At 44.2% G+C, this 25,385-nt stretch overlaps 1 protein-coding gene across 2 annotated transcripts; it reads right to left on the reverse strand.

The window, feature by feature from the left end:
* Positions 1-1,397: 1,397 nt before the first annotated feature.
* LOC102218641 (transcription factor 7-like 1-A) lies at positions 1,398-25,023 on the reverse strand. 2 transcript variants are annotated; one of them, XM_023338488.1, is made up of 13 exons: positions 24,525-25,023; positions 24,180-24,426; positions 24,034-24,103; positions 20,561-20,697; positions 10,153-10,230; positions 8,281-8,398; positions 7,973-8,057; positions 6,905-6,979; positions 4,842-4,964; positions 3,909-4,074; positions 3,647-3,754; positions 3,493-3,541; positions 1,398-2,585 (listed from the first exon to the last, which is right to left on the reverse strand). In XM_023338488.1, exons 2-13 carry the CDS (start codon positions 24,351-24,353, stop codon positions 2,167-2,169), a joined length of 1,602 nt encoding a protein of 533 aa, XP_023194256.1. In that variant the 5' UTR covers positions 24,354-24,426; positions 24,525-25,023; the 3' UTR covers positions 1,398-2,166. The 2 variants fall into 2 exon arrangements, with proteins under 2 accessions (XP_023194256.1, XP_023194257.1); XM_023338489.1 differs by having other exon boundaries at positions 7,973-8,054; positions 24,180-25,022.
* Positions 25,024-25,385: the final 362 nt, after the last annotated feature.

Genomic DNA, 25,385 nt, shown 5'->3' on the forward strand with positions numbered 1-25,385 from the left:
CTATCTGGCTCTATGCAAAGTCCAACAACTGGAAAGAAATTGAAGAATTCTAAAACTGAATATTTGAATATTAAGTTTTTTCCACATCCACATTAGCTACTCAACCTATTTCAAGATATTTAGTAGCATTATCTATATAGATAATACAACTTGTATAGATGTTCAGTAGGAAAAGAAACAATTTTGAGCCAGGTTTCTAAAACTCTCCTAAATATATGACTAATGTTGTTTTGTAGCTCCGATTGATTCTACCACATAAGAATTCTTTATTTTTTTACTTTTTGGGAGGATTCCAGGAAATATTGAGGGAAAGTCTTGATTTTAGGTTCCTGAGGAAGAAGTGATCTTCTGATTACCATTCTGAGTGCCAGCATTTCATTCATTTCAAGCTTCACCTGCTCATCAAGCACGTCCCTGGCCTCATTCCACCCAACCATGGCATCATCCATCTGAACTGGCTCTCCTCTCGTCTGGAGCCAAACCAAATCAGTCATGGTACGCTGTGAACACGCATTTATTTCCGCCTACTTCCTTGTATGGACTCTGCTGCTGAGTTGTTTGAATTACGTAAGTGTCTCTTTCCTTCAGTGTGCTCAGACAAACAAGAAACACCAGACATTTTACACAACAGCATGAGTCGCTCCTTAACCTGTAAACAAGAATTTATTTATGGTCTGTCAGGAAATGGGTCGGTGCTGTAAGGTGTTTACTGCTTACAGATCTCTTGTGATTTTCCTTAATTTGTCTCACTTAAAGTTAGGCTAAACAAATGTTAACTTTGGGATAAAGCTAACATGAACAAATAAATAAAAACACCCAAAGCCACCAGGTTCTGTGGGAAAAATTAATTTCCTCCTAAACTAGTTGTCCCACTCTGGACATCAAATTTGATAATTGCCCATTTATCTTTAACATCACCCTAAGCCAGAGATTTTGGCCCACTCCGTTTTATAGCAACGTTTTAAGGTTTTTCAATGTGTGTGTGTGTGTGTTAAATGTCATACTAAAATACATGTATTGAATTTAAGTCTAAACTTTTACTAGGCCACTCAGATTTTTCTCTTTGGAGTCAGAGTGTCTCCGATGGGGAAAACTGAATGCTAGGACTTTTGTAAACAAAAAGTGCAAGCTAGCAACAAAAACACAACAGCTTTTGTCTGGCCTGCTCCTCCTTACTGGGCTACAGTCTGGTATGAGGTCATGCACCTGGCTAGTAATGGAGGTCAAAGTTCACTCCCCCTTGCGCTACGGAAACGTATAGGGTAGGGTTGAGTTGAGACCGATGCTCCGGAGTGAAAACCTTCGTCATCCAGTCTCTTTGGCAGAGACAAAGAAAACAAAGAAACATGCACATGAAAATTGTTAAGCCCATTTTAAAGAATCATATGACTGATTTATTTATATATTTATTGTGACAGGATTAACCACGTCCTGATTTAATTAACAGACTGGAAATAGACAACAGTTTGTCTCCATGGAAACTAGATCTTTACAGATGCTATATAGAGGCCTGCAGTTGAAGCTGGTGGCAGAAGAAGCAGAAGTTTGGGTATAACACTTAAGATTCAGGTTCATAGTTAGCATGCTCTACCAGTGGACTCTTAGGTTCTCTCTGGGTACTCCAGTTTCCTCCTCAATCCAAAAAGTGTTAGGTTCATCGTTGCTTTAATATCTCAATGGTTGTTCATCCAGTCTGTTTTGCTCTGACAGACTCCCCTCTCACAAAGTCATCGTTCCTCTTTTAGTCAGTCAGGATTACCAAAATGAAGTGATTTTTTATTGGCTAAATGCCAAAATAATGAGAGCCTGTTTGTATTCTGTGTGAATTTATTTGTAGCTGCATAAAGAACCATCAACTAGCTTAACATGAAGAACTACAAAACGAAAAAAAGCTTTTCTGAAACAAACTCTTGTGCCAAACCTCACCTTCACATAAAAACTGTTTCCTCCTAGTAAGAAAGTAGAAAAAGTGAAATAGTCAAAAATACAGATTTTAGATGCAGTCAAATATTGACCAAATATGTCCTTTTCATACTGGTATAAAATATGACAAGTCTATAAAAAGTTAAAAAAAAGAAAAAAAAAGAGCTTATTTACAGCATGTAGAAAGAGGCACGTTTCATGTTTTAGATCCTCAGAGCTGATTGGCTGTTCAGAGGAGACGACTCATCGGTGGGAGGAAGAGGGTGTTTCTGTGGAGGAGGGGGTGGGGGGCCCTGGGGTGACGGCGTTGCGGCCCACAAAGTGGGTGGTGCGGGGAGGCTTGGTGGTGAGGGACAGTGGCTGCAGCTGCTCGCCATAAGGGGAGCCGTGTCCGCTGTGGCTGTAGGAGGAGTGTGTGTGCTCGGTGTGTGTGGCAGCCGGGCCGGCAGGCGAGGCCAGCGCCGTGGTGGGGGTCGCCGGGGAGTCCAGGGAGGAGGCGGGGCTGGCCTGGGACAGCTGGGTGTGTGTCAGATGAGACACTGTGTGTGCATGCGTCAGGTGAGGGAGTGTGTGTGAAGCTTGTGTGAGCGGAGTGTGTGTGTGTGGCGGCTCCTCTCGAGGTTTCTTTAGTTGTGGAGGGAAGTCGCCTGCTGCTGCAGCAACTGCAGAACATAAACACACACATACAAGAGTGAGAGAGAGAGGTGAAGCTGGATCCTCAGGTCAGATCCAGGTTACAGAAGCTCCTATGCAACTCATTTATAACTAGATGACTGATTTAGGAAGTAGCTTGCTTTAAATTGAGCTGAGGCTGCATCATTCATACCAGCCCTGTTCAGAACTCCAGTCTGCTGATAATGATAATGTTTAGGTTTTTATCCTTTTTCTGGGGACCAATAAGCATCCTTATAATGACTGACGTGATGAATGGAGTACGACAGATTTTTCGGTGGGTGTATGCATACAGGTGGAGTGGAGACTGACGCAGATAGATTGAACACATCGGGCTGCCGTAGCTTAGCACAAGTGTAGGTTTATGGACGAACCTACACTTGATAGATGATAGATGATAGGAAATCATCTTGGCCACAACAAGTGCATCATGGTGGTACATAGCTGGTAGATGCGTTTCTGTGTGATGGAGGTGCCAAAGATCCTGTCACTAACATGAACACAAAACCCATAAATGTCTGGGGAAAGTGAGAGGTCTGCAGCTGCTGCACTGGTTTGGTGCTTACAGGCAGAACAGAAGCTGTGCTGGATGAGGAGTCTCCCTGACTCAGGTTTAAAACATCTCATCATTTTGTTTGATTGTTGCTTGATGCCGATTTAAAAACAGCCAGACTTGAGTTTAACCAGTTGGGAAGAAAATAAACTAGCTTTGTACCATTTCATAGGAACAAAAAACTAAGGTGGTTCATATTTGAACCAAAACGTCCCAATTAACCTCCCTGTGTCTGCAGTGGAACACAGTTCCACAACTTACAAACCCCAAAACAGACATCTGATCACTACAGCCATGTTCTACAACATACAATAACTGAGTAACCTAGCAACATGTCATCTCACCTTCCAGCTGAGTTTCACTCTTCACCCTCTTCCTCTTCTTCTTCTTCCCCTGCATAGACATGAGTCAGGTGAGGATGTGATGGTGTGTGTTCAACAGTGATGGTGTGTGTTCAACAGTGATGGTGTGTGTTCAGCAGTCAGTCAATCTACTCACATAGTTGTCTCTGGCTGACCAGTTGGGGTACAGCTTTGAGTGCAGCAGTCTCTCTTTGCGAGCCAGATCATAATATTTGGCTTGTTCCTCTTTTGACAGAGAATGCCACTGTAAACACATGGTAGCAGAGGGTAATTAATACAGCACACACACACACACACACACAGCTGAATGGAGCCCACCAGCTGACCATCACATTCGGTACAGGTTACCTGACGGCATTTTTTTGCTATGGTTAATGTCTAGTAACAAAGCGACTGACCCGCTGGCCCAGGATCTGGTTGATGGTGGCGCTCTCCTTCACTTTGCACTGAGCCACAACTTTGGGCCTCTCCTCCCTCATGTAGAGCATGAAGGCGTTGAGCGGCTTCTTGATGTGGGGCTTCCGCTCCTCTTCCTGGTCATGCTCGGAGCTGGAGGGGGGCTTCCTGCAGGGGAGCAGAGGAGAAGTCAGAGTGCCTCTTTCTGAAACTCCGCCTTCAGGAAGTCATCACAACATGGCTCCTCTTAAAACTTCTTAACAGCATTGCACTGAGAAGTAGCTCATATGAGCTCACTAGATGGGCAGTTCCACCAGGTGATTGCTAATTGATGGTGGCTAGTCTTAAGGAGCTGAGTGAGGGAGTTGAGGTGGAGAACTGCCACCTCAACTCCCTCCCTTGAGGTGGAATCTTAGAAGCTACAGCTCTGACGAGGAGCTGAGCCTCAAAGGCAGAGCTAGGTCCATTCAGGTGTTTAGCAGAGCTGAATGGTTGCCATGGAGATTAGAGAATTTCTCCAACATGAATGAAAGAATCAAGGCAACACTCCAGGTGTGTTTTGATGAGGGAATAACATTATAACATGTTAAAAAGCAAATTTTACATAAGACTGCCTGTTTGAAAAGAAACTACGAAGGACATTAAAAATATTTTTAAAACTGGTTTTAATTTTAAACTTTCCTTCTGTGGATTGACCTGAATTCAGAGTCGAGATAAACAGAAAGTGTAAAACACACCAAACAAGATGTCAAACAAGATGGCAACTTTGGGTGAGCTGACATTACTCTTAATGATGAAATTTAATGAATGCACTGGTGGAAACAACATCCAGATTTTCTAAACAAAATGAAATATTAAAAAACGGAAAGTTCATCAGATGGATAAAACGGATTTGCTGCCCAGCCCAACATTGCACAGAGTGTGGTTGTTGTTACCCAGGCTGCTGGCTGTGACTGGCTCCAGGCTCCTGCTTCACCGCTGCAGGAACGATGGCCGGGTGGGGAACCGACGTCTGGGGGGGCGGAACCAAACGTGGTGAGAAGCCGCTCGACACCAGACTGCAAGGAAACATTCAGCGTTCCATCAAACCCTGCTGACCTCATCAATGCACGAGTGGTAAAACTACATCATAACAGCATTAAATAATGCATTTTGTTATTTGAGAAGGTTGTTCACTAATTAGTAGATAAACATGAGCACAACTAGAACCCAGTAGGACCGGCAGAACTTCATGGTTCAGTTCTGTAATAAACCAGACCCGGAACACCAAGAACTTTTTAGTAGCTGTGACTCAGCCTGATGACCGAACCGGCCCAGAGCTACGGCAAACTGCCTCATAAAACCTGATGGATACAGTTGTCATCATGGTGTCCTAACAGCAAAACAAACCAGCCGTCACTGAGGAGTTATGATGACTCATCCATCAGGAAATTCTTCCACTCAGAAACATTGTGAATGTAGAGTCCATCAACACAGGCTGACAGAACCTTCTACTATAGAGCAGGCTCAACCTACCCACAGTTTGCTGGTCATGTTTCATTAGACTACCTGCTGCAGAGTGCACTTAACTGACACTAAGAGGTGGGTGTCAGTTTACTGACCCCAAAATGTGTGCAACCATGTGAAAGAGGAAGGAACAATCACAGTTCAGAGGTAAGAAGGAAGTTGGACATGAAAATAATCTGGCAAATTCATGAATTTAGTTTAATATTGTAGCAATATTATTGAAATGTTCTGTACTGATTATGTTAGGGATACAGCTGACCAGCTGTCCTCAGACTTGCAGACTGAACACAGGGTCCTGTTTTGGCACCATTGTTGTTTCTGCTTCTTTCTGGTCCCATGCAGTCATCTTTTAAAGATATCTCCTACTGATAATTATATTTGTAGAGACAAAGCAGATCATTGGACCTCCTGGTGTTTTGACAAAATCTTAGGATGTCCTTTGACTCCGATTTGAAGCTTGGAAATCATGTCAGATCTCTGGTTTAGTTCTATTGCTGTTAATTGAGAAATATTGTTAAACTGGGATCTGTTTGTTTTCATCTGGATTACTGTAATGCACTCTACACATGTTCAACAGAACGTTCCTGGACCGGCAGCAGTCTGTTCAAAATGCTGCTGCCAGGCTCCTGACTAGAATCCCACATCATCTCATACTCCTGCCTCAGTATGACCGGGTGCAACAAGCACAGTCCAGGACAAAAACGACCTGACCCGGGTGGTGGCAACTGCCCAGAGGATGGTGGCGGATCAGTTATCAAACCTGGACTACTACTTTTTATCTTAAAAGGTAGCATTAAATAAAGGCTTCATAACTAATATTAACAGCATACCTATAATTATTTTATTATTTTTAATGGAACTTTATTAATTGCTGCAGGTGGACATCTGAGAGAGTTTGAATCTAGATCTCTCTGAAACATCTAAAGATCTAGATTCTCTAGATGTTTTTAAAACCCGGACAGTTTTAAATCATTTTTACACAAAATTATCTTATAAAATTCAGTCCAGGGGGCAGTTATTTTAAATATAAACTTTTTTGTTTTACCCTCTACATAAGTATAAAAATAAAAATACAGTGCAGACTGTGTGCTTATGGCAAAGAGATATTTGGAGATCAATAATCAGCCTCTGTTCTAAGTAGATATGCATCAAATATGAAGTTATTTCTCAGAAAATGATTTCTAAAAAAGAATAAATATTACTTGACCTTTGTGCAGCAATGTGGGTGTTGTACTGTCAACATGTATGGTGACTGGCCTCTAGTGGCAGACATTTAACACTACAGCAGATCCAGTTAATCTGCTGGATAGGATCTAGTGGAATTGTAAACAACTAGATAAATGGCAGAGATAGAAGTCCAGGTTTTGTGTAAAAGCTGCTGGAAACCCGACTCTAGTCTCAGTCAGACATGATTTAGAGAGACAAACCTGAAACAAACCAAGAGAAGGAGGACAGATTAATCCAGGATCATTCAGAAGCTTACAGTTCATACCTGGACATGGAGGCATTCATGGCTAGAGCCGCAGGGGAGAACCCCCCCGCAATGGGATACATGGGCTGCCCCGGCCTGCAGACAGAAACACACACACACACAAGCGCACACACACACACAAGCGCACACATACACACACACACACACAGTTCAACTAGCTTCAGACTTCTGAGTCACACATCAAGGTAGCAGCAGGTTGATGTGTTGGCTTGCACGAACACACTCTGCTTAGGAATCTCTGCATGTCTGACAGGTTTAACAAGTTCAGTGGAAACAGAACTCCACGGTGTGGAGAAGCAGGATGTGGAAGGTAATATGGATAGCATGTGATGATAAAGACATGGCAGCATAACAGTAGTTAAATGGAGGAACTGAATGTATCTAGGAACCTTTGAAAAACCCTCTATAATTAGCAAAGTGGGTTGGTGCTCAACATTCTCAGTAATGCAGATAAAGATGGATGTGTTGGGATGGAGCCCCCTACAGCTGAAACAGGGGTACTGTAGAAAAACTGGAGGTGAATGCAAAAGGCAACAGAAAGCGAAAAATTCTATGCGTTTCTGATCAGCGAACACATCGTATCCATGTGATCACTGCTCTTCAGTGTCCATGCTGTTGCCAGACTCCAGCTGCACTACGTCCAGTTTCAGTGATGCGTTCATTCAGGCAGAGAGAGCCAGGCTGAACACACACAGGTTCTGTTCTGTTCCACCCAGCAGGACAGTGAGGGACGGGCCACATGCACAGAGAAACTCAGTACAACATTTTATGGTGTTTATAGAGACGCACCAATACAATACTAATATCCATATTAATTCTAATATTAAAAAAATAATTCTACATTGTGTATCAGTGACGATGTCTTCAATCCATAAGGGCAGATCTATTCAGTCCAATTCTATGCTTTGTTGCATGCTTTATTGTTAACACTGACAGGATCACAAGGCCTGTGTGTGTGTGTGTGTGTGTGTGTGTGTGTGTGTGTGTGTGTGTGTGTGTGTGTGTGTGTGTGTGTGTGTGTGTGTGTGTGTGTGTGTGTGTGTGTGTGTGTGTGTGTGTGTTACTCACAGCCAGCCCAGTGGGTGTGGGATGGGAGTAATTCCTCCAGGAGACACAGGATAACAGGTAGTGTGAGGGCTCCTCGACATTCCTGCTTCAAAAAATTAGAAGAACAGATTAGAGTCACAGAGGAGAGACAACCTGGTGCAGATGTGTCTGACAGCTGGCAGCAGGAAGCAGGCTGCAGAAAGTAGGAAGTAGGAAGGAGAAAGCAGGAAGTAGGAAGCGGGAAGCGGGAAACCGGAAGAAGCCAGCAGCAAGCAGAAAGCAGGCCACAGGAAGTAGGCAGCAGGAAGCGAGAAGAAGCAGCTGCTTACCAGGCTCAGGAGAGAACCCAGGAGACGCCCTCTGAGGGGAGAAGGCCTCTGGACTGTAGGACAGCAGGGGGCGGAGGTGGGTCATGTGGGGATGCTGCACCACAGGTACGCTGTTGGACTGGAGATGAGACAGAGGAAGCTCAGCATGTTGGTGTTTCAGCAAGTTGCTGCTGAAACACCAACAGCAATCCATAAGCATCATCTGGAACTGACCAGGTTAGTGCTGCTAGTGTAAAAGAGCTGCAGTCCAGAAAACCTGCTTCACATCCATTTCCTTTCACTAAACACAAACGGATTTCATCTGAGAGACACAGTAGAAGTGACAACAAAACAAATTTTTTATGTCAAACATCCATCTGTGTGGAATTAATCTAGTTATTACATTCACACATCAGGTGAATGTGACCCAAATCTGTTTTTTCACCGCAGTCTGAATGGTCCAATTCTGATCTTTTCACCCCAAAAACATCTGACCTGTGCCACTTCCACATGTGTAACTAAATTGGATGCACATCAGATAGGTTTCAAAGTGCTAACTGTCTGAATGGTCAAGTCAGATTTTAACTTATGTCATTGACATGACACACGCGTCCATAGAGAGTAAATCTGGATGTAAACAATGGTAGAAGATTAAAATGATTATGAATTATGAACTTATGAAAGCAGTTTGTGTCAGTGAAGCTCATCACATCCCAATCCCACCACTCCTGGCTCTGTCTACACACCCAGACTTCTCTACAGTGAAACATTAAATGTTGTGTGAACTTTTTTCACAGAAGAAACTTTTCTAAAGCCTCATCAAAAAGGATGAAGCAGGGGCGTGCCGTGGTGGCATAGGGGTTGGCGCGACCCGTATTTGGAGGCCTTGAGTCCTCGACGCGGCCGTCGCAGGTTCGACTCCCGGACCCGACGACGTTTGCCGCATGTCTTCCCCTCTCTCCTTCCCCGTTTCCTGTCAGTCTACTGTCATATAAGGGACACTAGAGCCCACAAAAAGACCCCCTGGAGGGATTAAAAAAAAAAAGGATGAAGCAGCGAGGAACTAAAGTGGCTCACTGATGAAGACTGTGGATCGTTCTGTCAACTAACTGCACTCTGCCTTGGTTTACAATCAAACAGGTGAAACTGTAAAACAAGACAAATTTCTGGGCTGATCTTTTCATCTTTGTCAAACAATCTGAACAACCAAATGGTAGAAAAACTAGATTTTTATAGAGGACATAAAAAGTAGTATCAATTCAATTTTTTTTTTCTTAATTAAACTTGATTGGGAAATATTGTTTTGCATGTGGACGAGGTTTAAGAGCCACTGCTGGATGTGGGACGTTTGTGGTGAACTGCAGAGATCAGAACCAACATGAGCTGAGAGGAATAGAGAAAAACACATCTGGATGGGGAAAAAAATCTCTTAATCAGAACTGTGACTATAATAATAATAATAATAATAATAATAATAATAATAATAATAATAATAATAATAATAATAAAGGAAGTTGGGTTGCGGTCTGACAGAGAAATTCAAATGATTGGCAAAATGAAAAATAGTTGAATATTTGCAACATGTGAAACCCCGTTGAATCATTACACTGAACACACAAGTTGTTTTGCCGACAGTTCAGTCGTTTCTCTTCATTGGTAAATAAACATATCATGTTAGTAGATTCATTGCCCTCTTCAGGCAGAGAGGAAGTACTACAATGTTAGATTAAAGTAAATGATAAAGTGAACTCATTTTGCATGTTTGTTGAACATTCCACATCCTCTCTGCTGTTACAGCAGCATAAAAATGTGGGAAACACAACATGCTGTGTGTGTGTGTGTGTGTGTGGGTGTGTGTGTGTGTGCGCGCGCAGCAGAGAGGGAGAGTCTTACCAGGTGTGTGGGAGCAGCAGAATCTCTGAGAGCTGCTCTTCCTGGGATGTCGAGGAGAGGCCACTGAAACGGCAGGTACTGTGGGGAGACAGAGGCTATCAGCTGTTTTATTGTCAATGTGTGGTGCACTTTTGTATTCAGACCATTTTAGCCATTGTTGGCTAACAGACAGAGCTACAAAGTTGGGGTGCACCAATATAAATTAGCCAGCCGATAAATTGGAACCGATGTCCTTAATGTTGGTAGATGAGTGATCAGCCGATACTTGCATGTGAAGCTGGTCTTATCTACCGATCTCAGGTCTATAAATCAGCTGCTGCTGACAGAGAAGTTTGGGTGACAGACCGGCCCACAAGACCATGTCTGCATGTTTGCAGTCGCTCCACTTTTGCTAACTCAGCAACTTTCTTGCAATATTTAGCAACATTCAAACAAAAAAAAAAATACAAAGTCATTACTGGAAGTCAAAATCAGAATCAGCAGGTCTGGCTTTTTAAATATCACCTAGAAAACTGCTGTTGGTGAAGCCCTACTACAAAGCAATGGTTTAGATTAAAAAAAATAACTCGTGTTAGAACGGCTCTGTCAAAGTCTAGACCTAAATCCAGTGGAGAAGGCAGGGCTTGAACCACTGATGCTCACAGTAGCTCTCCATTAACTTTGACTGAGCTCCATTTTTCCTTTTACAAAGAAAAAATAGAAAAACCTTCAGTCTCTATATCAGTACAGCTGAAGCAACAAATCAAAACATGCAGGTGGTCATAAATGCACTGATTCCATCTAAATCAATACTAGATTGGGAATCAGTGACAATGTGTCCAATACATAAGGTCAGATCTATTCAGTCTAATTCTATGCTTTGTGATCTGAGCGACTTTATTATTTATTTTACATTATATTTAGAATTCCTAACTATACTTCATGAACCATTTGAAATATTTGTTAGTTTATTTTCACATGGTTGGCCAAAGATGTCAACCTGTTGTTTTTGTAACAGTTACAGTTTCTTTATTATTTATTTTACATTGGCTGTTCTACTCCTAACTGCACTGAATGAACAAATGAAAGTTGTTTTTACATGTTTATGTATTGAAGTGAGCTGCACTAGTGCAAAGTTATCAAATTAATTTGTTAATCAGTACATTTGTGAATTTGTTTAAAAAAACATTTTAAGTCAATTAATCACAATCTTTGGCCGATACTATGACTCAGATATCGGTACACTGAAAAGTGTGGTGTGCATGTACCGATCATGTACCGGTCTGTTAACAAGCCATGATCTGTTAACAGATTATGGCTTAACATGATCTGCTAAACCATGTGAATATTACTCTTTCACTTAATAAAGGGAAGGGTCTGTCAGGCTTCTCAGTAACAGAGGTAAGCAGACTTTAGGAAGGTGACAACTGGCAGAAGGCATGATGGGAACTTTAAATGACCAGCCTCAAGAGGAGCAAATATTGGCTCTGGGATTCTAACACGAGATAAGGTGGTTAAGTGTCCTCCTCTCCTCTTCATTTGTCACTTGTTTACATTCCCCACTGCCCTCCCAGCCCCCCTCATCGATGCTGAGCCTCCACAGCAGGAAGCTGCCTGCAGATAAGAGCTCAGAGCTGATGGTCCTGATGAACAGGCTGCAGGGTGGACATGGGTCTGCTGAAAGACCCTTTAGTGCTCCTTCAGCTGTGAGTGACGCCTACAGGCTCTCAACTGTGACCTTTGACCCTGACTGACAGAAGATAAACCAAAGCAAGGCAGGGAGGCCTTCTGCTTCTAACCTGACACTTTCAGCTGTTTATACATTTTGGAATATTGATTTATGATTTGAAAATGCTTTAACAGCTTTGGCTGGAAAGTAACAGAGGAAGGTTTTAGCTGCTTGAGTCATCAGCTCAAATAACAAGAGCAAAAAAAGAGGAAGAGCGCATGGCTGTGCTGTGCTGTTATGTTTTGGTTAAATTACTACAATTAAAACACTGAACAGGATGGCCCACAAGTATGGATCATCACTCGGGGTCGCCTCAACACTAGGCGACCATTAGGTGCAAACGTTTTGCACTTTACACAGAGAATACATCGCAGAGATAATGGAATTAATCAATAAAAAGTAAGGATTTCCATCAGAGTATCATCTCTGACCTGAGATGCACAGTACTCCATGCATCTCACATGGAGACATGGAGGGTTACATCAAACCCTATTTTCCATCTTGGGTGAAGAAGTGGAGGAATAGAAATACCTCTGTGTTCATCTGAACAACAGACTGGACTTGTTGAAGAAGCTAAAATCTTTCAAGGATAAGTCTGTTGTTGAGAGCGTCATCTTTTCTGAGTCATCTGTTGAGGCAGCAGCATCAAATTCAAATCTCTGGACTAATGACTAGGAGGCAGGACTCGAAACAAGAACACCAAACCTTGTTAGTCTCATCAGTCATGGAACTACGTCAGACAAACATTTAGGCATGAATGAGCGAGGCCCCCACTGCCCCCACACCAGAGCAACAAGACCGGCCCCTGCACACAGCTGGTCTGTGGCTCGGCCCCTGTTTCAGCGCTTAGAGGAAGCTGAGGATCAGCTCTAAATGGATCCAGCTGCTGGAAACACCACAACACTGCTCTACTCAAACACACACACACACACAATACGAGACATTACTGAGCCTCGGGTACAGATCGGAGCTCAGGGGAAACTTGTTAGGATTATTGCTGCTTACGAGCAGCAAACAGCTCAGGTTCTACACAATGGACCAATGAGAGGCCAGCGGAGAACGGCTACAGGAGTTCAGGGGAAAATCCTGAAAATCCTGATGATCTGCCTTGGGTGGTGAATTTTTGACTCAAGTGTCAGAATGATTTCCTCGACCAAGTCTATCAGACATTAATGATGGAATGTTTCCTGAAGATGGATTGACCCATGATATCAGAGACCAAAGCCAGAGAGGAAGCATCTAAACACACACAGGAGCAGAAAGTGGCTGAAACGTCTCTGGAGTCAGAAACAGAAAAAGTGACAGATTTATCAGCAGGAAGCAGCAACCTCTTCTGGAACCTGAACCCGAACCTGACTACAAGACCTAATAATAATAATAATAATAATAATAATAATAATAATAATAATAATAATAATAAAGTATTTAGTGGTCACTCCAAAGACAGGAGGCAGACTATAGAGTAGGCATTCTGGGTAAATACAACCAAACTAAACATGCACATGACCACAGACAATTTACCATGGCTCAGAGTGGGACAGATGCTTGCAGATTTCAAATCTCTCATTTTTAGCAAAAAATTATATCTAATCTATAACTGTAAAACTCTGGGAAGGTGTCACTATTGAAAAAATTTAGAGAGTATGTTCGACCACTAACATGACAGGAGCTGGCTGGAGAAGAGAGTCAGCTCTGGCTGGGATTACCACCAAGTGCCCCTAAATGAGGAGTGTCCAAAGTGTGGCCCCTGGATCAGTTGTGTTTGCTCTCCATTCCAAGAGTAGCGCATAGTGTATCCTGACCCGGGGCCCCCAAGTCGGTAGGACTGATTTATTTAATTTGGCTAAAAAGTAAATGTTTAATGTTTGCCCCTGTCAAAATAAAAATAAAAAATAAAAATTTAGTCAATTCTCCCATTACCCCCAGCCTCAGCCCCCCCAAATAAAAACTGCATTTATTATAATAAAAATGGTTTTGTAGGTTTGTGTTATGTTTTGGATTTGCAATGCCCTCACCCTCAACAATGTCTGTTAATCTAAAATATTTTTACCGGGTGTGAGGGGTCAGAGCTTCCACTCTGGAGTTGCCCAAGGTGAGAGGCGTCGGGCAGGAGTGGGCATACTTGTTGCTCCCCATCTCGGCGCCTGTACGTTGGGGTTTACCCCGGTGAACGAGAGGGTAGCATCCCTCCGCCTACGGGTGGGGGGACGGGTTCTGACTGTCGTTTGTGCTTACGGGCCGAACGACAGTTCAGATTACCCACCCTTTTTGGAGTCCTTAGAGGGGGTACTGGAGAGTGCTCCTCCTGGGGACTCCCTTGTTCTGCTGGGGGACTTCAACGCTCACGTGGGCAATGACAGTGAGACCTGGAGGGGCGTGGTTGGGAGGAACAGCCCGCCCGACCTGAACTCGAGCGGTGTTCTGTTGCTGGACTTCTGTGCTCGCCATGGATTGTCCATAACGAACACCATGTTCAAGCATAAGGGTGTCCATATGTGCACTTGGCACCAGGACACCCTAGGCCGCAGTTCGATGATCAACTTTGTCATCGTTTCATCGGATCTGCGGTATGTCTTGGACACTCGGGTGAAGAGAGGTGCGGAGCTGTCCACTGACCACTACCTGGTGGTGAGTTGGCTCCGGTGGTGGGGGCGAAAGCCGGTCAGACCTGGCAGGCCCAAACGTGTTGTGAGGGTCTGCTGGGAACGTCTGGCGGAATCCCCTGTGAGACGGAGCTTTAACTCCCATCTCCGGCAAAACTTCGAACACGTCCCGGGGGAGGTGGGGGACATGGAGTCTGAGTGGACCGTGTTCCGTGCCTCCATTGTCGAGGCGGCCGATCGGAGCTGTGGCCGCAAGGTTGTCGGTGCCTGTCGCGGCGGCAACCCTCGAACCCGCTGGTGGACACCTTCGGTGAGGGATGCCGTCAGGCTGAAGAAGGAGTCCTATCGGGCCTTTTTGGCCTGTGGGACTCCGGAAGCAGCTGATGGGTACCGGCGGGCGAAGCGGCATGCGGCTCGGGCGGTTGCTGAGGCAAAAACTCGGGCGTGGGAGGAGTTTGGAGAGGCCATGGAGAAAGACTTCCGTACGGCTTCGAGGCGATTCTGGTCCACCATCCGGCGTCTCAGGGGGGGGGGAAGCGGTGCAGCACCAACACTGTTTATAGTGGGGATGGTGTGCTGCTGACCTCTACTCGGGACGTTGTGGGCCGGTGGGCAGAGTACTTCGAAGATCTCCTCAATCCCACCAACATGCCTTCCACTGAGGAAGCGGAGCCTGGGGACTCTGGGTTGGGCTCTCCAATCTCTGGGGACGAGGTCACCGAGGTGGTTAAAAAGCTCCTCGGTGGCAGGGCCCCGGGGGTGGATGAGATCCGCCCGGAGTTCCTTAAGGCTCTGGATGTTGTGGGGTTGTGTTGGTTGACGCGACTCTGCAATGTCGCATGGACATCGGGGGCAGTTCCCCTGGATTGGCAGACTGGGGTGGTGGTCCCCCTGTTCAAAAAGGGGGACCGGAGGGTGTGCTCCAATTATAGAGGGGTCACACTCTTAAGCCTCCCTGGCAAGGTCTATTCAGGGGTCCTGGAGAGGAGGGTCCGTCGGATAGTCGAACCTCGGATTCAGGAAGAGCAGTGTGGTTTTCGTCCTGGTCGTGGAACACTGGACCAGCTCTACACCCTCGGCAGGGTCCTGGAGGGTGCATGGGAGTTCGCCCAACCAGTCTACATGTGTTTTGTGGACTTGGAGAAGGCGTTCGACCGTGTCCCTCGGGGAGCCCTGTGGGGGGTTCTCCGGGAGTATGGGGTACCGGGCCCTTTGATACGGGCTGTCAGGTCCCTGTATGACCGGTGTCAGAGTCTGGTCCGCATTGCCGGCAGTAAGTCGGGCTCGTTTCCGGTGAGAGTTGGACTCCGCCAGGGCTGCCCTTTGTCACCGATTCTGTTCATCACTTTCATGGACAGAATTTCTAGGCGCAGCCAAGGTGTTGAGGGGATCCGATTTGGTGGCCTTAGGATCTCATCTTTGCTTTTCGCAGACGATGTGGTCCTTTTGGCTTCATCAGATCGTGACCTGCAGCTCTCGCTGGAGCGGTTCGCAGCCGAGTGTGAAGCGGCCGGGTGGGGATCAGTGCCTCCAAATCCGAGGCCATGGTCTTGAGCCGGAAAAGGGTAGAGTGCCTTCTCCGGGTCAGGGGGGGTGTCCTGCCCCAAGTGGAGGAGTTGAAGTATCTCGGGATCTTGTTCACGAATGGGGGAAGAAGGGAGCGGGAGATCGACAGGCGGATTGGCGCAGCGTCTGCTGTCAAGCGGGTGCTGTACCGGTCCGTCGTGGTGAAGAGAGAGCTGAGCCAAAAAGCGAAGCTCTCGATTTACCGGTCGATCTACGTTCCCACCCTCATCTATGGTCATGAGCTTTGGGTCATGACCGAAAGAACGAGATCGCGGATACAAGCGGCCGAAATGGGTTTTCTCCGTAGGGTGGCTGGGCTCTCCCTTAGAGATAGGGTGAGAAGCTCAGTCATCCGGGAGGGACTCAGAGTAGAGCCGCTGCTCCTTCACATCGAGAGGAGCCAGTTGAGGTGGCTCGGGCATCTGGTCAGGATGCCTCCTGGACGCCTCCCTGGTGAGGTGTTCCGGGCACGTCCCACCAGGAGGAGGCCCCGGGGAAGACCCAGGACACGCTGGAGGGACTATGTCTCTCGGCTGGCCTGGGAACGCCTCAGGATTCCCCCGGAGGAGCTAGAAGAAGTGGCTGGGGAGAGGGAAGTCTGGGCCTCCCTTCTGAAGCTGCTACCCCCGCGACCCGACCTCGGATAAGCGGAAGAAGATGGATGGATGGATGGATGAGGGGTTAAATAAACAAATTTTATAAATAAATAAGTCGATGAATGCATAATCTCAGTTTTATGGCTCAAAAACCATGAGATTTTGATATGCCAGATTTTATCAATTTGTGCTACAGTCCGCAAAAGATGAGGTAATCTTGTATTTGGTGATCAGTAGTGGCCAAAATTAGAGGAATGGACAGGTCAGGTTTTTAAAGATTGATGATCAGCCAGAAAACTATGAATCGGTGCAGCATTATTACTCAGCCAATCATGCTGCTGTAACGGTCACATCTACTTTCTGTGTAGAAAACTGAAAAACTACCAACAAAAATGATTCATAGATCAAGTCAGATGTGAAATAATTCAGACATACCGATGAACATTGTTAGTTATGCTGTTGAGTCGCGTGTCGCTACGGTGAAGCAGCATAAACAAGGAAGTGTGCATCAGGCAACAATGACCTGAGATAAAACATCGGTTAGAGTGGAAAAATTAGGAGGAATCATTTCACTGAGAGTCCAAAACCATTTACTGCTGGTCACATTCTATTGTTATTGTTATTTTGTTCATTATCTTTCAGCCACAATATCTGGAATAAAGACTCATATCGCCTGTTTTCCCACGCATGACCACATGTGACCGGCATGTTTTCTAAAGAGACAGCATTTTAAGTGATGAGCATTTTAAGTGATGAGCAGGTTTACAGGTTGAATCATGAGCAGACGTCTCTCAGTGTTGAGGCTCTTCCTGTTGGATGAGTCCCTGAGCTGCAGCAGCGTGCGGCGCTGTGGGGAGGAGGCGGGGGGCGTTATGGGAGGAGGGCGAAGTGAGCAGACAGGTCGTCTCTGTACGCCGCCTCCTGCTTCCTGCCTGCACCCATCAGCACAATAAACAGCCTGTATTATAGTTCAGCTAGCGAGCAACCAGCAGAGGTTTGTTTACAAAGACTCTGCTTGAGATAGCTGGTCCATCTCCTCATCCTCCATAAACACTCCCAACAGTCTGAGGAGGCAGAGAGCGACTCCTCTCTGAGAAGGTCTGATAAACAGCAGAGCAACTCTGGGTCCAAGGCTGAATGTAGCCTTCAGAGGAAACAACGGCCTCAAGGGAGAGAAAAAGGTACAGAAGATAAAAAACAGAACTTATTGAAGTGATATATGAATACAGTTCATAATAATAAAGATGAATAGAAAACATTTTCAAGACTTTTTCTTTAGGAATATTCAGTCAAATATCTAGACATATTCAGGACATGTTCAAGTACTCCTTCAATAGCTACTGATAGCAGACTGATCACTTTTATTTAAGTAGGGATGAACTGGTTTCTGACTGATCACCAATATTTAAAAAGCCTGACTGATATTGGCCTTTAGAGATTTGTTTCTGAACTAGATATAGAAAAAAGTAGCAAAGTAGGCAACAGCAGACATGCTATTGTTATACACAGCCCTCTCAGAGCTTTGTGGTGGTAGAGAATATTGGTGGGTAAGGTTGGTTCACATGAAAGTATTGACAGATGGTCGATCACCCAGAATGAAAGAAACTGGGCCGATAAAGAACACAGAGGGCTTAACGACCTTTCAGACTCTGTGATGGACAACAATGAGCCAGAAAGAGAAAGGATGGCTGCTACAAAGCTGAGGAATGCAGGTGTTTGTGTGTGGAAGCTGGGCTGTGTGTTTAACCTGCGTGTGTGTGTGTGTGTGTGCGTGTGTGGCTTAAATAAGTAGAGGCAAGACTTCCAAAACAAACACGGAAAGGAAAAAGAAAGACAGTCTGCAGCCCCGAGTCTAAAAGCTTCAGCTGTAGCGTCATGTGTGGCTTTAGCTGTGAGTTGACAACTTCAGTTAAGCTTTTCCCCTGAGGTCATCAACTGAAACTTTCCTTTGAGGTAACACTTCACGTTAAACATCCTGAAACTTCTCCCACTTCCACAGAGGCTACATTTAAACATGGCTGAGAGCAGCGATGTATTAAACCATCAGACAGCGGCCCCTAATCCAAGCTTATCCTCAAAAACGCTGTAGGGACGGGAAATTGAGCAACACTCTGCAAATCCTGCCTGGTACCTGGCAGCTACAGCAGCTAATCTGCAGCAGAGAATCAGACGCAATCAGAGCTCATTCCTGCTGAAGGCAGGCATGCAGGCAGGCTGTGTCCAGGCCTGTCTAACACGCCACCATTACAAGGCAGGTCAGAAACACACACACCATGCACACACACTGTACACACCAGACCTGCAGGCGGTGGTGTCTGGGCCTCAGTTTGCTAAAATATAATATCCCTGCAATATGAAGCAACAACTGCAGGTTTCAGCTTCCTGAGCGACCCTTTAGTGGCGTCGGTTTCTGATAAGATTTAACCAGCAGGTCCCTGAGGAGTTCACAGCCGTGCCAGAACATCCACACATGACAGAGCCTCGCAAACTGCTTAAACTTCTTATGGTTAAAGCTCTTTTCCTGCACAAATTTCAGGTGTTTCATGAGGTTTTAATGTGAAAAAGCAACAGAAAGTTCACACACATGGTTTAAGGTTATTTGTGACAGTTTTTCTCGATTGTTTACACACAAATAGTGGTACTTGAGACACAATGACAACATGTAACTCATGCACCAACCTGCTAAACTACAAGCATGATTCCTGCTTTATACTGAAATTGCAGTTGTAAATCACACTTTTTTTCCAAAACACTACACACAATTTCCTGCTATAGCACAAAGTTCATGAAGAAAATCTCTCGTTTTCACAAGAAACACGTTGTCATTCAAAATCCTAAGTTTACTGCCCTTCTATGCACACGGACTCATCACATGGCCAAACACCTGCCACACACACATCTAGCCCTTCTCCAAGCTATGGAAGATGCAGCAGTAGCTTTTCATGCCAAGATGTTTTACTGCTTGTCCAGGGAAACATTGTGATGGATGAAGTGCTGCATCCAGTCCTGAACAGAAGAGAGGAGGCAGCATACTTTGCTTTTTATAGTTTAAAGTAAATTCCTCTGTTCTGTATGTGCAACCTTGTGTTGGTTGGGATGTACGGTGTGTAAATTGTTTTTGTTGAAAAAATAATATATTTATTACCGTGTATTTGTGTGTTCCGAATATAAAAACAATATTCTAAAAATATTTTACAACACACTTGCATGTACTATGTGCAGTAAGTGTAACACAGAGTCATTATGATGTAGAAGTGTTTTACACCGAACACATCAGTATTCAACTGGTGCTCATGTCTAATCATATGAGGCTCTGTGTGTGAATCTGAAAACAAAATACAATTTTAAAACATTGTTTTGAATGTAAAGTTTCATCTTGCAGGAGAATTGGAGGGTTTTGCCCATTGTGTATGCGTGTGTGTGTGTGTGTGTGCGTGTGTGTGTGCGTGTGCGTGTGTGTGTGCTTTGATATGTGTGTTGAATTCTGAGAGTATGAGGCGTCCTTTCAGAAAATGTATGTAAACAATCAAGAAAAACTGTAATAAGAGCTTCCACTGTCATCCAGAACATGTCACTGTGGAATATTGTCTCTGTTGCCCAGATATTGAACTAGTAGCAGGTCACGATAGCCGTCAGACTGACAGTCTTCAATCAGAGGTTTCTTCAGATTTGTTGTAACACTGCCTGCTGCAGACATCCTGTCCCTGCACAGCGACGCTTTGAAGAACCTTTATGAGTCATGACAGCCTTTAACTTCCATTTGGGATGAATAAAGTGTTTTTTAACTGAACTGTGATGGAAAATTATTATACAGTATATATATAAATTTTTTTGTAGAATTTGTCTACAAATAATAAACAAACAACCAAGCAAGAGACATAATGAAGCAGTGTGGCATGCTGATGGTCGGCCATCAGTGTTTGGTGCTGACTTACCGTCCGGCCACTTGGAGCCAGAGCTCCATTAGTGAGGTAGGGGCTGCAGAGGTTCCCAAGGTCCGAGATCATGAAGAAGGGATAGCCAACATACGGAGACGGCTGGAAGAGGCCCGTGTCATGCTGCTTCCGGAGCCCTGAGGAACAACATCAGCATTTAGCTGGGGGAACCTGTTACAATAACTCAACAGGGCTTCTGGGAAACTGAGTCCCCATTAAATCTAGACTTAGAAACACTGATTCCATATCTGACAGTGACATGCAAAAAGTATTCATTCCTCTTAAACTTTTCTATATTTTCTCATATTACAACCACAAAGAAATATTTTTGTGTTGAAAGACCAACACAAAGTGGTCTACCATGGTGAAATAAAAAGAAAATTATGATTCAAAATATGTTTTACAAATAAAGAAAATGAAAAGTGCAGTATGTAGAAGTATCCAGGCCACTGAGTCAATCCTCTGTGGAACCAGGTTCTGCTGCTGTTGCAGCTGCTAGTCTTTAGGGTTTGTCTCCACCAGCTTTGATCTGAAATTTTTGCCCATTCATCTTTGTCAAACAGCTCAAGCTCAGTCAGACTGGATGTATTGTGAGAGTGTTTGTGAACAGCAGCTTTGAGCTCTTACCACAGATTTTAACATATGACTATGATTTGTGTTAACCCATTCCATTGTAGACTTGGCATTAAGTTTATGGTGTTTGTCGTGCTGGAAGCTGAACCTTCACCAAAGTCTCCAGCCTTAAGACTCCAACAGGTTTTCTTGTATTTGGCTCCATCCATCTGCACATCAACTTGGACCATCTTCCCTGATCCTGCTGAAGAGAAGCAACGCCAGAGCATGATGCCGTCACCACCTTATTTGACAGTGGGCATTGTGTGTTCAGAGTGATGTGCGGTGTTAGTTCCCCTCCACACATATAACGTTTTGGATTTTGGCCTAAAAGTTCGGTTTAGGTCTGGCCTGACCAAAGCTCCGTCTTCCACATGTTTGCTGTGTCCAACATGACTTCTGGCAAACTGCAAATGGGACTTCATATGGTTTTCTTTTAACAATGGCTTTCTTCTTGCCTCTCTTCCATAAAGACCCCACGTGTGTAGTGATGACTAATAGTTGTCCTGTGGACAGACTCCCCCTCTGAGCCGTGGATCTCTGCACCAGGTCCAGAGTTACCATGAGCCTCTCGGCTGCATCTCTGATCAGAGCTCTGCTTGTTTGGCCTGGAAGTTTAGGTGGGTTCCAGTTGTTCCAGACTCTTTCCATTTCCAGATGATGGATTGAACAGTGAGATGTTGAAAGCTTGGGAAATCGTTTTATAGCCTAAGCCTGTTTTAAACTAAAAAGTCTTGAATCATGCATCATTTTCTTTCCACTTCACAGTTGTACACTACTTTGTGTTGGTGTTTCACATTAAATTCCAATGAAATATATTGATGTTTGTGGTTGAAATGTGACAAAATATAGAAAAGTTCAAAAGCTATGAATACTTTTGCAAACCACTGTATTTACATGTTTGACTAACTATAGAATGAATGTTAGAAAGAAAAAAAAACACATAAAAACCCCCGTCAATTAGGACTAAACTTCAATGACAATGACGATGTGAAAGAATGTTTAATCATCATTTTGCATTCCAGGTAATGAATGCAAAATGCTAGTGCTTCCTTCTAATGTTTTATATATATGAGAATTAACCAGAGATGCTGTGCTGAAAATGTTTTCTAAGCTGTCAGTTTCAGCCAAAAGTAATGACTCAGTCACCATGACTACACTCACTTATGTAGAAACACTTCAAACCTTCTGGAAAGGTGGAAGACATTTTAAATGACTTGTGTGTTTGCTGCCTCAGAAACGCAGCAGCCTGTTCAACAGTTCTGATTCGTTCTAAAATCAGTTCATAATCAACAATCCTGAGAGCTCTGACTGTCTACATCTGGAGCAATCAGGAGATTCACACTTTCTTCTGGAAGAATGTTTAGATAGGTGCAACAGCAGCAGTTGACGGTTCAAGCCCTTCAATATGGTCCAGAAGGTTTAGGGCTGAACAAAATGACAAAAAGATCCTCAAAGCAAAATCTATTTTCATTACCTCTGTATTGTACAATGGTCACACATGTCAGGGGATAAGTCTAACAAGAGTAGAAAAGTGTAAACTAGAGATGCGCCAATCAGGCTTTTCCTGGCTGATGCTGATTTCCTGTTTGCGCTGAAGTCTGACTGCTCAGGCCAGTTTGTTTCTAAAACGCTCAAGAGAGAAAGAAAACACAGGAATTACAAGATGGTGAACTGTTAGTTATCAAAGCATGTCCCTAAGTTTTATCTGATTTCTACTGCACTTAAAATGCATCCATGAACTGATGCCATTACAGACTGAAGGAAGAAGGAGTTCTTAAACTCATGTTTATGTTTATTTTAGATTTTGTAAGGACGTCCTCCAGCATACACATGCTGCATCTGTATGGGATAACCTTGAAATAAAAGAAAAATTTGACCAAAAAATATATAAATATATCAAAGATCACTGAGCTAATAAGGGAACAATCTGCCGCTCTGACCGGTCCATCCCCAACCATGCCCATAATCTGTCAGAAGCACAGGCCCAAATGTGGAACTTCTGCATAAATATCTAAGTTCCACGATGTGAGCAGAGAAATTTGTTTTTTAGGACTTAAACATTTTATTGAATTTTTTGTGAATAACTGATTATTGAAACAATTGCCAATCAATTTAGTAATTAAATAATTGTTGAGTATAGAGACTCATAAAGAGGCAATTTGCTGAATGAACAAGAGCAGTAATTAAATCAAACCTTTACAAAAATAGTTTGTATTTAAGATAAAAAACTATACATCTATACATCTGTCCAACCCAAAACTCCTCAAGTAACAGTTTTTGCTTGAACTAGTTCAAGTTCTGTAAAAAGAATGTTCTCTTATTAAGCACCTCTTGCTATCCAATTATTAATAAAAGATAACCACCATATCAACGCATTGAACATTGATGTTCAGTCCAGCAGAAAGGCCTGAGCTCCTCACATGTTGATGCTAGAAGGATTTTTTAGCTGCAGATGCATCCTTTGCTACAAGCCATCAAACGTTGACTAAAGGAATGCTGTTATTACATTTCGGTCAATAACATGTTTATTATTATTTAAAAATGAATTGCATTATTTGCATATTTTCATATTTCGGTGTATGTCTAATCTTATGTAAATGGGCATAAATAATTAAATTAAAAATCTGCAGAATGTGGCCATTTTTTCCCCAATTACATTATTAATCCTCACAATAATCAATAGAATAATTCATGGCCAAAATAATCGTTAGCATCCCCAACGTTTTAGTTCAAATTTCAAACTGCAGCTCATAACTGTTGATCTAAGACTCTGTATAAACTACTGCTTTGATAAATAAGTCCCATGTAATTTTTACTACTAGAAGCATCATAACCCAGAATGCCATGCTATTGCCTACCTTCCCGGAACAGCTGGCCGTGCCTGGCCCTGCTCTCAGCATCTGGATGCGGCTTGGGGCGCCTGTCTGCCTGCACACAGAGCCACAGCAGCATGAAGACACCCGGAGCACAGCGGGAAGCATTCACGGACCTCTGCTCAACTCACCTCCGAGTCAGAGCTGCTGGTGGTCTCCGACTCGTTGACTAGGGACGACTTGACATCATCCAAGTCCCGCTCCGAGGACACATTGGGTTTCTCCTCCTGTTCCCCCTCGTCTTTGAAGGCGATCAGCTCATCGTTAGCCCCCAGGTCGTCTCCGTCTCTGCCCAGCTGCGGCATGTTGGGACGTTAGCCGCGGAGGCTAATGGTGGAGACTGAACTAGACCCGAGTTGGTTTAAACAAAATGCGACCCTGGAAAAGCTCACACAGAGCATTTAGCTCACGTTAGCGGCGTGCCGAACAGCCCAGAGCCTTCGTTTGAGTACAATTAGGCCTATTATGTTTCTCACCTCTATCAGGAGATATTGAAACAATCCTAAAAGTCTCGAGCAAGTTAGCTAGCTACCTGCGGCGTTCACGGACCCTTCAGTTCCTGGCGTCGAATTCCTGAGATGTGGAAGTCTCTCTCTCGTCTTTTCCACTTGGAAAACCGTACATATAAAACACAGCTCTCATAAGAAATGGAAAAAAAATCATAAAAGCCACTCATAACACACTCAGAAGCCCTGACATTGTAAGACCGAGTCCAGTCCTAAAAGTTTACGTCCACTTCTGCTGCACGGTTACTTTACTGGAAAAAGTCGAGGCTCCTTCTGATTCAATCCCCGCATCTGTAGTCCGATTTGGAAAAAGCATAATCCCCAAAACAGTTATTTAATCCGCGTTTATTCCAGTACAGATTGCTGGATCTAAGGGTGCAGAGGCGTGGGAACAGCCAGCCTGGTTGGCGTCTCAAAAGTGGAGTGGAAGTGGAAGGAAAAGACTGCGGAGTGGAGCTGCTGTCGGATCAGAGCGCGCGTGGGGAGGGAAAAAGTGTAGGGGTGGGGGGTACTGATCTGAGAACAGCACAGCGAAGGATCCACGGCTTCACGTGCTGAGGAACAGATCACTAAGCTGATCCCACATCAGGGCCAACAGGTTGGTACTGTTTGTTTGCGAAGGAGGCAAAGAAAGGAGGAGAGGAGGAGTTTAGATGGAAAAAAAATGTCCTTTCGAGTTTAAAGCAGCAGTTACACATTTTCTGACCTTATGACCTACGTGACTATGAATGTGTCATGTTGCCAGCAGGTGCAACTACACACACTACGGCCTCTTAAACCTATATAATGGGGTATAACACTAAGAAAGTAGCCTGAAGTAACACCAAGCAG

The sequence above is a fragment of the Xiphophorus maculatus genome, chromosome 8, assembly GCF_002775205.1.
Source record: "Xiphophorus maculatus strain JP 163 A chromosome 8, X_maculatus-5.0-male, whole genome shotgun sequence".
Taxonomy (NCBI): domain Eukaryota; kingdom Metazoa; phylum Chordata; class Actinopteri; order Cyprinodontiformes; family Poeciliidae; genus Xiphophorus; species Xiphophorus maculatus.

Excerpts from the sequence above, each read along its gene's own strand:
- LOC102218641 (XM_023338488.1), bottom strand. The coding sequence starts at position 24,353 with ATGCCGCAGCTGGGCAGAGACGGAGACGACCTGGGGGCTAACGATGAG. Across the intron at positions 8,058-8,280 it reads TGGGTTCTCTCCTGAGCCTG|CAGGAATGTCGAGGAGCCCT; the intron begins GTAAGCAGCTGC and ends AATTTTTTGAAG. Across the intron at positions 4,075-4,841 it reads AGTCACAGCCAGCAGCCTGG|GAAGCCCCCCTCCAGCTCCG; the intron begins GTAACAACAACC and ends GCTCCCCTGCAG.